The sequence below is a fragment of the Ochlerotatus camptorhynchus genome, unplaced genomic scaffold (genome assembly GCF_037179485.1).
Source record: "Ochlerotatus camptorhynchus isolate MF236.1 unplaced genomic scaffold, CSIRO-AGI_Acam_v1.1 ptg000070l, whole genome shotgun sequence".
Lineage (NCBI taxonomy): Eukaryota > Metazoa > Arthropoda > Insecta > Diptera > Culicidae > Ochlerotatus > Ochlerotatus camptorhynchus.
Genome location: NW_027040560.1, coordinates 4,003,837 through 4,016,344, shown reverse-complemented (window position 1 = coordinate 4,016,344; position 12,508 = coordinate 4,003,837). Strand labels below are relative to the sequence as shown.

The 12,508-nt window shown below is 44.2% G+C and overlaps 1 protein-coding gene across 1 annotated transcript; it reads right to left on the bottom strand.

Moving 5' to 3' along the window:
• Window positions 1-11,032: 11,032 nt before the first annotated feature.
• LOC135697355 (uncharacterized) lies at window positions 11,033-12,295 on the bottom strand. The gene is made up of 2 exons (XM_065216969.1): window positions 11,334-12,295; window positions 11,033-11,276 (listed from the first exon to the last, which is right to left on the bottom strand). Exons 1-2 carry the CDS (start codon window positions 12,293-12,295, stop codon window positions 11,033-11,035), a joined length of 1,206 nt encoding a protein of 401 aa, XP_065073041.1.
• Window positions 12,296-12,508: the final 213 nt, after the last annotated feature.

Sequence of the window (12,508 nt, the reverse complement as noted above, 5' to 3'; positions counted from 1 at the left end):
TGAATGTTTCACTCAAAACGGGCGGAAATTCCTTCAGGTAAGTAGAAATTGCTTAGGGCAGTGGTGTTGAACCATTTTCTGCTCCGGTAGAATGAATCAGGAGCAGACAATTTTCATTTCTTTAAATAAAATCAAAACAAAAACCCCCCGCAACTGAAAATATCGCTGAGTGGATTTGAATCAGTCTACGTGAGAACGTCGTTGTCTCAAAAGTGAGTCAACATAAGGCTACTCAATTTTGAGTAGCCCTACTTGCCGCTGAGATGAGTACATTTGACTCAATTTTGAGTTGACCAGAATAAGCGTGCGAAGAGAGTACCAGAGCTGAGCCAAAAAGTTGAGCACGTTATTTCGGGACCTTCTAGTCTTAGAGCTACCTCTATGGTATATCTGCGAACGTTTGTAACAAACTATAGGTTTATCGAACAACTCGACAGAGCGAGCAAAGACCGAACTGTACTGCTTGACGTTCAAGCAGAGAATGGACTGGCTTGATGGCAGAACGGACTCAAACAGACGTTATTTATACTGATCTATCGGCAGCATTCAACAAGATTAACCATGGTATCACTATTGTGTAACCAGTGGTGTGGCTGTCTGTCTGAGATTAGCGAGATTGTCACGATTAGTGTTTCGTATTTTACGTATAACAATATGCCAAGGAAAGGTTTGAATACAAGCTACAAACACCACCCATCGCCCATAAAATCACCCACTGGACAGTACACAGCCGCACCACTAAACGACACTGTTTACTGGATTTGGGTGCCATTAGGAGGTGGCATAATGGGGCCATGATGAGGCGAAATAGGGCGGAAGGACGATGGCTCATCGAGGAGGAGATGAGGAAGCAGGAGAAAGAATAGGTCAGCCGCCATCGTTGAGAATCATTTGATTGGCGATACTCAACAGCGAGGCTTCATAAAGCAAGTTCAAGCAAGTTTGAAATTCAGTAAGAACTGTGATGACGTGAAAGAAGTGATGAAGGAGAGTGAGGTGCAGAACCATCCAAGACCCCGTAGTTTACCGCTGGAAATTCATCCATGGCGTGGTCAGACCCCGTAGTGTCCGTCATTCGGCATACGGCGCGATTAGACACGGAGCATCTTCCGATACGAAGGTATCCGGGAATACAAACCAACGGCCCATCGATCGTTAGACGCCACGACTATAGTGAGGAGAGAGAGAGAGATCGAAGAGCCGTCGCGGACAGTACCGGAGTACGCGACCGGCTTGCGAACCAAGTCGAGGGTTCAAAGTCGAAGGAAAGGAACCGACTGGACTGTGAAAAGTGCCCAGAAGGAAGCTGAGGAAGGTGAAGGAGTGGCTGTGGAAGGACCAACAGCGGGCCCGCGCTGAAGAACAAGAAGAAACGTTAGGCGAAACGAGGTAGGAGATAGCCAATAAGAAAGTGGGACGAAAGTGGGAACAATAAAGGTAAGGGAGAACAACCCATAATGCACCCCTGGGGTAAAATGCCCACTTATAGAAAAACAGCGATAACTTTTCCTCAGATGCATTTTCCGGGTAACGGTTTGTGATTGTTTTCAACTGAAGGTTTAACAAATAATTCTTGATCATAAAATCATGTATTGACCTACTGATTCCTTAAAAAAATTGCATTTTGTGCAAAACAGGACACAGTTGTTAAAATCATCGACTGTAAATTAAGCTTTTATCATCATGTATCACAACAAAAAAATTAAAAAATTTACGTTTCGTTTATTTTTTAGATATTTTACTTGATGAATCACAGTTTAACATTCTATTGAGATTTTGAGACCTTTTTTTTTTTGTTTATTAATTTATTTGATAAGGCTCAATCGAATTCACTTTACAGAGCCGAGGATTCTTGGTCACTATACAATACATCTTTAAAATATAGTCAAAAGGTACAACACAATAAACACTTTATCTTCCGCTATCCAAAAAGCCTCCTCCATCAGAACTGGAGCCGCTTCCAGTAGTTTCATTGTATGGCAAATTGTTGTACGCCAACGAGGGTCAGAGCGCGTCCATTGCAACAATGGACGTAAAACGTGGTCAGCACTCACACACTCATCACGAAACGGTTGCTTTCCAAAGTCGACGACGCATCGACCGAAAGAACTGCTGATGAAGAACAATGAGGAGGACCACACAATGGTTGCTGCCGAGAAAACAGACGATCGCGTAGCACACATCGAGAGTGGTCTGCTTTTGTCGACAGCCGAGTGAACACTGATTTTTGAGACCTTATTTCTGATGTAACATAAAAAAATAATCATTTGAAATACCGCATCCCTTTGCATTATCTACTTGCAGGGGTTATGGTTTGTTTACCATGGGGTGCATTTTACCCCAATGTTGTGGTGCGTTTTGGCCATTGTTGTCGTGCGTCTTGTCCCAATGTTGTGGTGCATATTGCATTATGAATCAGGCGTTTTGCCCCGCTATCATTTTGGAAGCAATTTAAAAAATACCTTGAAAGTCATGGAAAATCATCCTTTTGTAGTTCTAAATCACTTGATATTTGTAGAAAACATGGTAATGAACCAAACGCCATTACTTTCTTCTTGATTTTAGCTTCCATTCGCCAGCCATTGACGATTTTGCTTAAACGGTGCGTTTTGCACCATCCTACCCTACCTGTAGCTAAACAAGTGTCGTGTGTGTTGGATATTTGAGTGTTTCCTTGGCCGTGATATTCGAGCGCGCATGCCGACCCTGAAGTAGTGTAGAGGGGGGTCTCATTAGTGCTGGGCCCCATCTGTTACAATTGCAAAGCTGCAGAGACTAGGAGTAAATGGCTCACTTCTGGGATGGTTCAACTCCTATCTAAACGATCGCTGGATGAATGTCACTATCGGCGACTGCTAATCGGACGTTTTCAAGGCTAGTGCTGAAAGGGCCTCGCCTATCATTTGCCGATGATCTAAAGATTTTTTTATCTGATCCACTCAATTGCTGATGCTCTTTTCTTGCAAAATCAACTAAACTGCTTTACCGGATGGTGCAAACTGAATCGAATGGTATAGTCTACCCAAGTAAATGCTCAGTGATTTCATTCTCACGGAAAAAGCAACCAATTTATTACAAATATACCCTCTCGGAAGCGGAAATCTAACGCGTCAGTCATTTTTTTTTTTTTATCTAGTTCGTTTATTTGGGAGGCTCAATCGCGTTAGCTTTACGGAGCCGATAATTCATTGTTCACTGTGTGTAACAAAATTCACTTAATTCTATGTCTAGTAGGAGTTGGGCCGATTACTCGCGGCTTACTCGAGGTTAGAAGGGTACATTTTCGAAGGATAGGATCAGGGGAGGAGCTTGGGGTAGGGTTTCGTTGTCTCATCAGAGCGTTGTCGCCAGTATGAACGGTAGTGCTGTTCTAGCTTCGTCCGGAGTTCGACCGGCTATGGTGGGTGACCAGTGGGCGACGATGAGACTCATCGAGACGGGGGGACAAGACAAACAAAAACTAATAAAGAGAGACAAAAGACAAAAGGAATTAAATTCTTATACTAGACATTTGAAGAAAAACATAAACGGACTGCATATAGCGCGTCAGTCATGTTAAGGATCTTGGAGTTATACAGGATACCCAACTTACCTTCAAGCAACACGTATCCTACATCGTTGATAAGGCATCAAAAACAATGGGCTTCATCATACGCATAGCTAAGAACTTCACCGTTTAACTGTTTTAAATCGCTGTACTGCTCTTTAGTGCGCCCAATTCTAGAGTTCAGTTCTGCAGTGTGGAATCCAGTATACCTCAATGGCTCGGAAAGGATCGAATCTGTACTGTCGTAAGATTTGCCTTGCGTAGGCTACCTTGGCGTGATCCTTATCATCTGCCCAGTTACGAGAGCCGCTGCCAGCTTATCAATCTGGAGACCCTGCGGTCTAGACGAAACGAATCCTGAGCCTTGTTCGTAGCAGACATTCTTCAGAACAGAATCGATTGCCCCGCCGTTCTGCAGGATATCGCCATAAATGTCCAGCCCAGAGCCCTACGGAACAATCATATGCTGCGCTTACCTCTACGCCGGACAAATTATGGGATGCATACCGCTATCGATGGCATTCAAAGGGCCTTCAATAGAGTCGCCTCGGTATTCGACTACGATATCCCTCGCCTTACGCTACGCCGCCAATTTACTGAGGTCTTTTCTGAAGCGACGAACAATATAGGAAAAACTCTAAGATCTTCTTTTATTATTATTATTATTATTAGTGTCCAGTGAGTTTGTGTTACGTTTTTTTCTTTTACCACTGAACTTATGAATGTTAGTCTTAAGTAAAACATCATTAGGACCAAAATGGTCTGTTGATGTGGACATCCATCTAAATAAATAAATAATCGTTTCTAATTAGATGGATATTTCCTATCGAGGACAGAGGAACGAAAAAGTGAATAACCTTAGCTGAGCGTAACTACGCGTAGGTTAGAACAGTCGGCACCACATGCAACGGATAAGAATTTTAAAATTTTACCTAATGCACTTTTCAACATCACCTCTGTACTTACAAATTAACACTTTTTAAAAATTAAATTGTAAATTTATAACATTTTCACTAGAACCAAAACGACGCAGCAAAACAAAAACACGTCATTTTTGCAGCGCGGCCCACTTCGATCAGATCATTGGTGACGTCCAATAACAACTCTGTAATAAATTTTTGGTTTGCATGTACAATCATGTAGTTGCCGGTAAAAAAAAAAAACAAGTCTAATTTCCACATCAATGAGAACATAATAGAGCAGGGTTCAACGTGCTGAATCTTACTCCGTAACGCACCATTAAGAAGTCATTTACCCACTTATGTCAATCGTCTAACATAAAACCAGGAAAATCAATCAAAGCGTGCCAAATTGCTATGGTTGCAGAGGTTGACATGGTAACGAGCAGGTCGCCTTCCCTCTATGACCTGCGTAGGTTCGTTATTCTGCATTTGCAACGCTTTCCGGTGGGAATGCGGAAGATTTCGCTTTACGACTGCTTCAAACAAGTTCTTAGTTATAGCATTTTCAAATAAGACGTTTGTATTCAACATTGTAAACCTATACAAACGGTTTTGACTAATTTTGAAGTGCCTACACTTAGTTTTTTCTTGTCGGTTCCAAATCAAGAGCAGTAAACAATTGTTGCAAAAGTACAAACCAAAACAAAAAAATCACCGCACCAAAGTTCTTTTGAACTACATTTTCGTGATTATCGATCACGACGACGACGACGACGACGACGACGGCGGACGAGCAGCTGAGCGCCTAGAGTAGATAAAGGGTGGTAGTTGTAAAAACTACAACAACAACAACACAAAAGCATCCGATTTGGGGAGAGCAAATCTGGTGCAGGTAAAACAAAGCACAGAACCAACTGAACGAAATACAAACGATGATGTAATAAATAATAAATATAACAAATGTTTTATTCTCGCTTTGTCAGTTCACCGCAAAGTGGCCCGACGGTGCAATTTTGGTGGAGGATCGTGTGGCCATGGCGACCAATCGAACAGCAGTAGGCTACTTGCGGTTGAGTCGCGAAAAAAAGGGAAATTAAAGAGGTAAACCCAACCGTGTTATTTTATTTTATGGGATGTTTTAGTTGTTTTCGGTGAATATACAGACTGTTTTGTATTTTTCCCTGTTCTTGCAGTACTTACATTCAATTGTTCGATTTTTTTTTCTGCTTCGGTTCTTCGGAGAACTTTGTGTGTGCGCTTCTGAAAAGAAAGAAGCCGCTCTGCGCGGCAGGATGGACCGAGTTGGCGTATTTTCCCATCCAGGGCGTGTTGGAAAGCAGGAAAAGCCGTATATTGTGAAGAGGTTGATTTGGTGTGTTCATCCAGCGCAGAAGTCACGAACACACGTCTTCCAACTCTCACGGGGGCTACCTTTGAACCTGGAATTGTCCCGTTGACTGAATGTGTCTTTTTATTTATATTCTTGAGTGTGCTCGATTGTCGTCGTCGTCGTCGTTGTCATCATCGTCTTAGCAGGCTAGGGTGGAATTCCTTGCCTCCTTTTGGTGGGTTGCACAGCAACCACGTTGCAACAAAAGAACAAGCGCAAGTGTTTTCCTCTTGTTTCCCGCAGGAAGACTTCCCTGTGCCCTCCAAGAGGTCTCGGATTTGCTTGTGACTCCCGAGCCTGCTGCGGAAAGATCATGAATTTTCATGAGGTAGCGCGCGCGGAGGTGTTTAGAAAAAGCGCCGCCGATTGGTACTGATTTGCATTTGTATATCGAGGCAGGACCGACGTGAATTTTCGTCAAGTGACATTTCCGCATTTGTCGTTTGTGGCTTTGCCTTGTTTTGTCTCATTCTCTTCAGATGATCTTTTTCTGCTACTATGATGGACGAGCAACTTGTGCTTTCCAAGACAGTCGTAGTGTTTTCCTCCGAGGTGAGAACATAGTGACCCGGTACCAATTTTCAGTCGCCAAAATAGGAATGTCAGTTGCTAGTCACGCAGTTTGTTAGACACTCCCTCGAACAATGCCTATATGGAAGAAAGTGCAAACTCGTCTTCCATCAATGGTAGTCCCTCCAATGGGTCAACTCGCACGGCAAACTAAACCCGCTAACAATTGGCAAATAAATCTAAATTTATCGACCTGTCATCGAATCTCTGTTCTAGTATTGCTCTATTGCTGCTGCTGCTGCTTCGACTCAATGCTAGAAACGAAGAGAATTAGACCGCACCATATAAGGCCTAGCAGATCCAATCGCTTCTCCCTTTGTACTCCGAGCATGTTGACAAGCCCTAGTTGCCCTTCTCCCCCACCCGCCATGCTTTCTATCTCTAATCCCATATCTACTTTCTTGCAACAAACGCTAGAATTAATAACAAATAAATAAACACTTAATCATACATAATTGAACAAGCACAAACATTGTTCAAAAATTTCAATTTTGCAATAAATCTCTGCCACGAACCCGACCCGGCGATCGCAGTAGGCCAACAACCGCGGCGGGTTCTCACACTAAACGGTAACGATTCGCCGCTTGCTTTGCTCATGTTGCAGTCACCTCGATCGTAGTAAACACTGGCTGCCGCGCGGTTTGTTCCACCCGAGCGAGCGACGAGGATTTTTTCTGCATCACCTACTTTGATCCCCATCCAACCCAGCCTAGATACCTACCTACCTACCGTATTGGATCGGAAAGGTAGTGCCTGCTGGTGGCGCGTATCGGGTTTCACAAGCACATTCCTCCCTTCTGTTTTTCTTTCTGGTCGATGCCCAAATGAGCCGCCAAATCAGATCAAAACGAAGCATTGTTGTTCAAACTGTCCGAAGAGCACAAACAAAATGCCGCACGGAGAATATAAATCATAGAATGCCATGCCGAAGAAGCAGGGGAAAGCCTCCCGAATCGAGCTCGGTTGTGTAACCTCAGTGAATCATTGTCGGGTCTCCGGGTACCAACCAACGCCTCCTGTGATCGATAGAGAACAATATCGAACCCCCAAGCCACGTCAATTTTCGGTTGTTTGCTTTCTGATTGCGTCGACTTAACACTATTGTCTTTCGCTGACATCTCGAGTGTTTGGAGCCTTTTTATTAGTAGATCAAAATCAAATTAAACAAAGCGCTTTAACGCCCCCCGTTTTCTTATGTTTCGTCTCTTCAGACCGACCATAGAGCGCGGTGGTAATCGGATATTTAAGGTTTGAGCCGCCGCCGCCGACGACGACGACGACCGCTGCGTGGCCACCGCTACAGACGTCACGATCACGCGTGTGGGTCAATATTTGACGAGTCATTACCGTTTGGAGTCATGAACTGGGGCCCCGGTGGAGATCGGGTCTTTGTCTTCTCTCCTGCTTCTTGGGTCTCATTGCGCGTTTAAACCAGAAAGGAGGCGACAAACACGGAGAAGCGGGTGGTAGAGAAATTTGAGATATTTGCAGCTGCCCCACCACCGACCGCCGTCGTCTCTTATTCAGTCGCTGATCCGAGTTGACAGATGGACACCGTCGTCCGTCAGTCATCAACCATAAGCAGCGCACTTTCACGCCGCCTTTGTTTTTACGCAGTGCATGTTGTGACAGATTGGACAGCGAGCGGTGTGACAGATTATCACTAGGCATGAATGTGAGACTTTTCGCACACTGCGGTGGGTAGGCTTTCAATTTCAAGGCCTAGTGAGCCCTCCCGAATCGACGCTCATTTCAAATCGACTCCCAATTAACCAGTGCACATGTTTTCGTTCACCGCGGGGTTCAAACTCATTTACTCACAAATGTGATGCCTCGGGGACTCGAGGAGCGTAGTGTTCCATGGAATGCAACGTGCACCAACCGACCGCCAGCTTGGATCTTGCAAATCCCTTTCTCCTTGCGTGTTATTTTGGTTCATAAAAAGGAAGGAATTATTTTTTTGGGATCACCCAGCAAATGAAGAAATTCCTTATCACATGGGAAGTTGAAATTTGGGGCGTGTTGCATTACAGAGCGATTAAGGACGCCCCGAGGTGCATGGGAATGGATTGTTTTGGAAGGAGATAATCATTTTTCTTCGCTTTAATTAGCCATATGGGTTCGGTTGAAATTCGAGGATTTTTTTGCGAAACGGAAATGCGGGTCATTGCTGAATAAAGAGCCATTTTCTTCACCACCGTTGAGATCATTTAAGTTGATCAGTTAGCTGAGAGTGAAATGTGACACTGCCGCTTCTCATCAGGGAAGTCGAAACGTGAGAAACTTATCGACATTTGTCACAAGTCGGTGAATTTGCATCACAAGTCAGTTTGGATTGCAATCATAGTGAACCAAGATTACTTTGTTTCCATTAGATGGGCATGCAGTCTCCATGGGGGTCCATGCTACTGTTTATCCATGGCATGCTTCGGCGATTTTCGAGATCTTCAAGGTAAACGAGTGGGTGGTTTAAATTTCATTCGCATTTGCCGCAATTTCACGCTTGTATTGCTTTAAAGTTTGAATGTTTTAATTTAAATCTACTACCCTAACCAAAGCACAAAGCAGGAGTAAATTTCATCAAGGACGCACAGTGGGGCAGTGAATCCCGGTAGCGTGGTCAAAGCCTCTAGCGCCGTTCGTATGCATCCTACAGATTTACAGTCTTGGATAAAGTTGCTCAGTTTATTAAGGGCCAACTTTTGGTGCTTTCTGATTAGTTCGTATTTCTGCTCGAATCCATTTTTTTTAAAGGGAGGATGGTTTCTTGGGCAAAGTTGTGCATTTTATAGTTCTGAGAAACGTTGTCCAAGACATCAAAGACCTGTGACTCAGCATGGGCATAGTACAATAGGAAACAACAGTTTTTTTTTTTTTTATTTAACATATTCCAATGACAGTTCATAAACATGTTTGCTGATCCCCGTTGTGCTATGCGTAATGAAATTTCCAACTAGGTCTACATTAATAACTCTGAATAAATTTGTCCGTCCATTTCTGTCCCAATTTGAGTAAATGGTTTAGAAAATACTTTTACAATAATGTATGAGTTACCTCAAAATTTGTAATAATTGGGAAAATTTTAGCATTCTGATAAAGTACTAAGTATCAAGCTTACACTTCTGAGCTAAAAACGTTAAGCAACTGTGATAATTATTTTCTTAAAGAATGTGATCGCGCACGGGCAGGATCTTTTCCTGCGTTGTGTTATTTTACAATGAAAGAAATAAAAGACAAACGATTATCTGGCCGGCACAAGGCAAAACACTTGCGTATACCACTAACGACACCTGTGCGTGGATACAAACGTTACTACAAATAATAGGGTAATTGAACATGTACTGGACGCTTTGTACAAACAGAATGTTTTTCTTAGCTGATATCTCGCTTTCAGTGAGTCTTAAGTCTTTGATGAATTTGACAGCATTTCTTGTAGGACGCCCCGTTCAAAAGATAGATTCGAGCGACACCTATGCTGCAGGAATACGAACTAATCAGAAACCTCCAAAAGCAGGCTATTTGTAAACTAAACAATGTTTTCCACGACTGCAAATCTGTAGGATGCATACCCACGGCGCTAGAGGTTTTGGCCACGCTACTGGGATCGTTGCCCCACTGTGTGGAGCACAGGCTCAATGAAACTCCTCAAACTCACATGAGGCTAGCAACTTTTGCCCAGTGAGTTACTAGTTACTCAAGTTTAGGGCTACATAACTAAACTTGAGTAACTACAGAGTTGTCACAGCTTCAACGCAGTGCACATAATTTTTCTAAAGCAGATTTCTCGATTAATTTTTGAATAGGTCCTATGTCCCTTTGTCGATCAAACAATCGAATAACTTGATTCGGTTTCTACCGCGACCAGTGCAGTATTTTCGAAATAATGATACATACAGTGTTGCTCGCAGTCCTTCGGATCGAGCATAGAAAACTATTTTACAAAGTATGCTTTCGGCGATACTCAAACTAAAATTTTAATACAACAAACATTAATCACAGATGCACTTATCATTAATAACAAACAACTTACATTAAGTTTTCCTCAATATAAATACTACCAGTCTCACTGCCAACACTCCTATACTTGGTTTTGAGGACCTATGTTGAAAACATTAATTTATTACATTTACTGACTATCGAATACAAACAAACTCACGGTAAATAGCACAAAATATCATGAGCGCAGAACAACGAGCAAACCTAATATCGACCAACAATCAGCTGACGAAATCTACAAAAACACCAAATATAACTTTCACAATATTTACAATAAACTATTGCATATACAAAATTGACTTCACACATATTTTGCTATATAATTACAAGTGGACAGACAAATTCACTTCACTAAATTACAAGATGAGAATTTCACCATTTCGTTTCGATCTTCAGTGTCAACAATAACAAATTGCGATGGCTGATCCCACTGCGCGATCAGCTGCATGCGCATGTATGTGTGCCATTCATTTTGGTCATCTTCATCAGTCGTCGAGAACTGTCAGTGGACGGGTGCGTTCACGGTATTCGCCAATTCGCAACTGGGTGTTCACTTTCACCGACCGCAACCGGGTGCTCGTTTTTACCAACGGCAACAATCCCCCACCCGTAAACCCTGTCGCTGATTCACTCGGTAACAGTACGGGGATTACTATTTTCCACCTCAATCTCCAAAACGGCTAGCTTCGATACTGGTCGCAGCTTCTCACCCCGGCTGGTCTGCACGGACGCTGAGAGGATTCTCCCATCACTTCCAACGAACACTTGCGTCACCAGGCCTCGCTCCCAGGTATTCCGCTTTTCGCCATCAGCCACAAACACCAGATCTCCTATCGCCACTTTTCGATCGTCCAAGTACCACTTCGACCGTCTGTTCAAGATCGGCAGATACTCCCGCTGCCAACGATCTCAAAATCCATCCGCTAACTGCTGCGCTCGACTATATCTGCTCCGCAACGTATCAGCCAAATCCACCGGAATCCTCGACGGTAGACATTCGGCCGACGATCGACCACGCAGGAAGTGATTTGGTGTTAGCGCTTCTTTGTCTTCCTTCACGTTGGTTGACACGTACGTAAGTGGACGTGAGTTGACCAGGTGCTCAGCCTCGATCAGTGCAGTCTGCAGGATCTCATCCGTCAGCTTCCGACCATCCGTGAAGACATGCAGTGCCTCTTTCACCGAGCGTACCATTCTCTCCCAAGCGCCTCCCATATGTGGCGCTGAAGGTGGGTTAAACGTCCAACGGGTCCTTGCACCAGTGAACGTGTCCGCACAGGCAACGTTGATCTCCTTCATCAGATCTCGATTGGCACCGACGAAATTCGTACCGTTGTCCGAGAAGATCTCAATCGGACTGCCACGTCGCTTCACAAACCTCCTAATCGCTATTTTGCACGACTCCGTCGTCAGGCAGTACGCCACCTCCAAGTGCACCGCTCTGACAGTTAAGCACGTGAACAGTGCCACCCATCTTTTCTCCTTCCTTCTTCCAACGGTCACTTCTAGCGGTCCGAAATAATCGATGCCCACGTTTGAAAACGGATCGATCTTCGCAGCCAATCGCTGTTCGGGTAGCGGTGCCATCCTGGGCACAGTTGGCTTTGCCTTCCGGATCTTGCACCACATGCACTCCCGCATCACTTGCACCGTTTCCCTGCTACCGTGGCCATACGGTCGATGATAATGTTGCACCAGTCTCTTGGTCACCACGTGATCTTTCGGCAGAATGATCGGGAACCTCGCATCAAACGCCACGTAGTCAGCCGCCTCGGTCCGACATTCCATCCGCACAATTCCATCTTCATCCAGAAATGGCGATAAGCGATAAATCGGACTCGACTTTTCCAGTGGTAAATCTTGAGCTACAGATGAATCCCGATTCTTCATGAGTGTCTTCACCTCGATGTATGGTTAAAGGTCTTGCCGAATCTCCGTCGAGAAGATGAAGTTATCTCCCTCCGGGTCCCACTTCTAGTGGCTTCACCGCGCACTTTGGCTCTCCAAGCTCCTGCAGGACCACCTCCGAGTTACTGACCCAGTTCCGTATCTCGAAACCTCCATTTGAGTGCACCTTTCTGACATCCATCGCTAGCTTAGCTT

Bases quoted from the DNA above. Each gene is read 5' to 3' on its own strand.
- LOC135697355 (XM_065216969.1), bottom strand. From the start codon at position 12,295: ATGAAGAATCGGGATTCATCTGTAGCTCAAGATTTACCACTGGAAAAG. The intron at 11,277-11,333 runs GTTAGCGGATGG...GATCTTGAACAG, and splicing joins AGATATAGTCGAGCGCAGCA to ACGGTCGAAGTGGTACTTGG.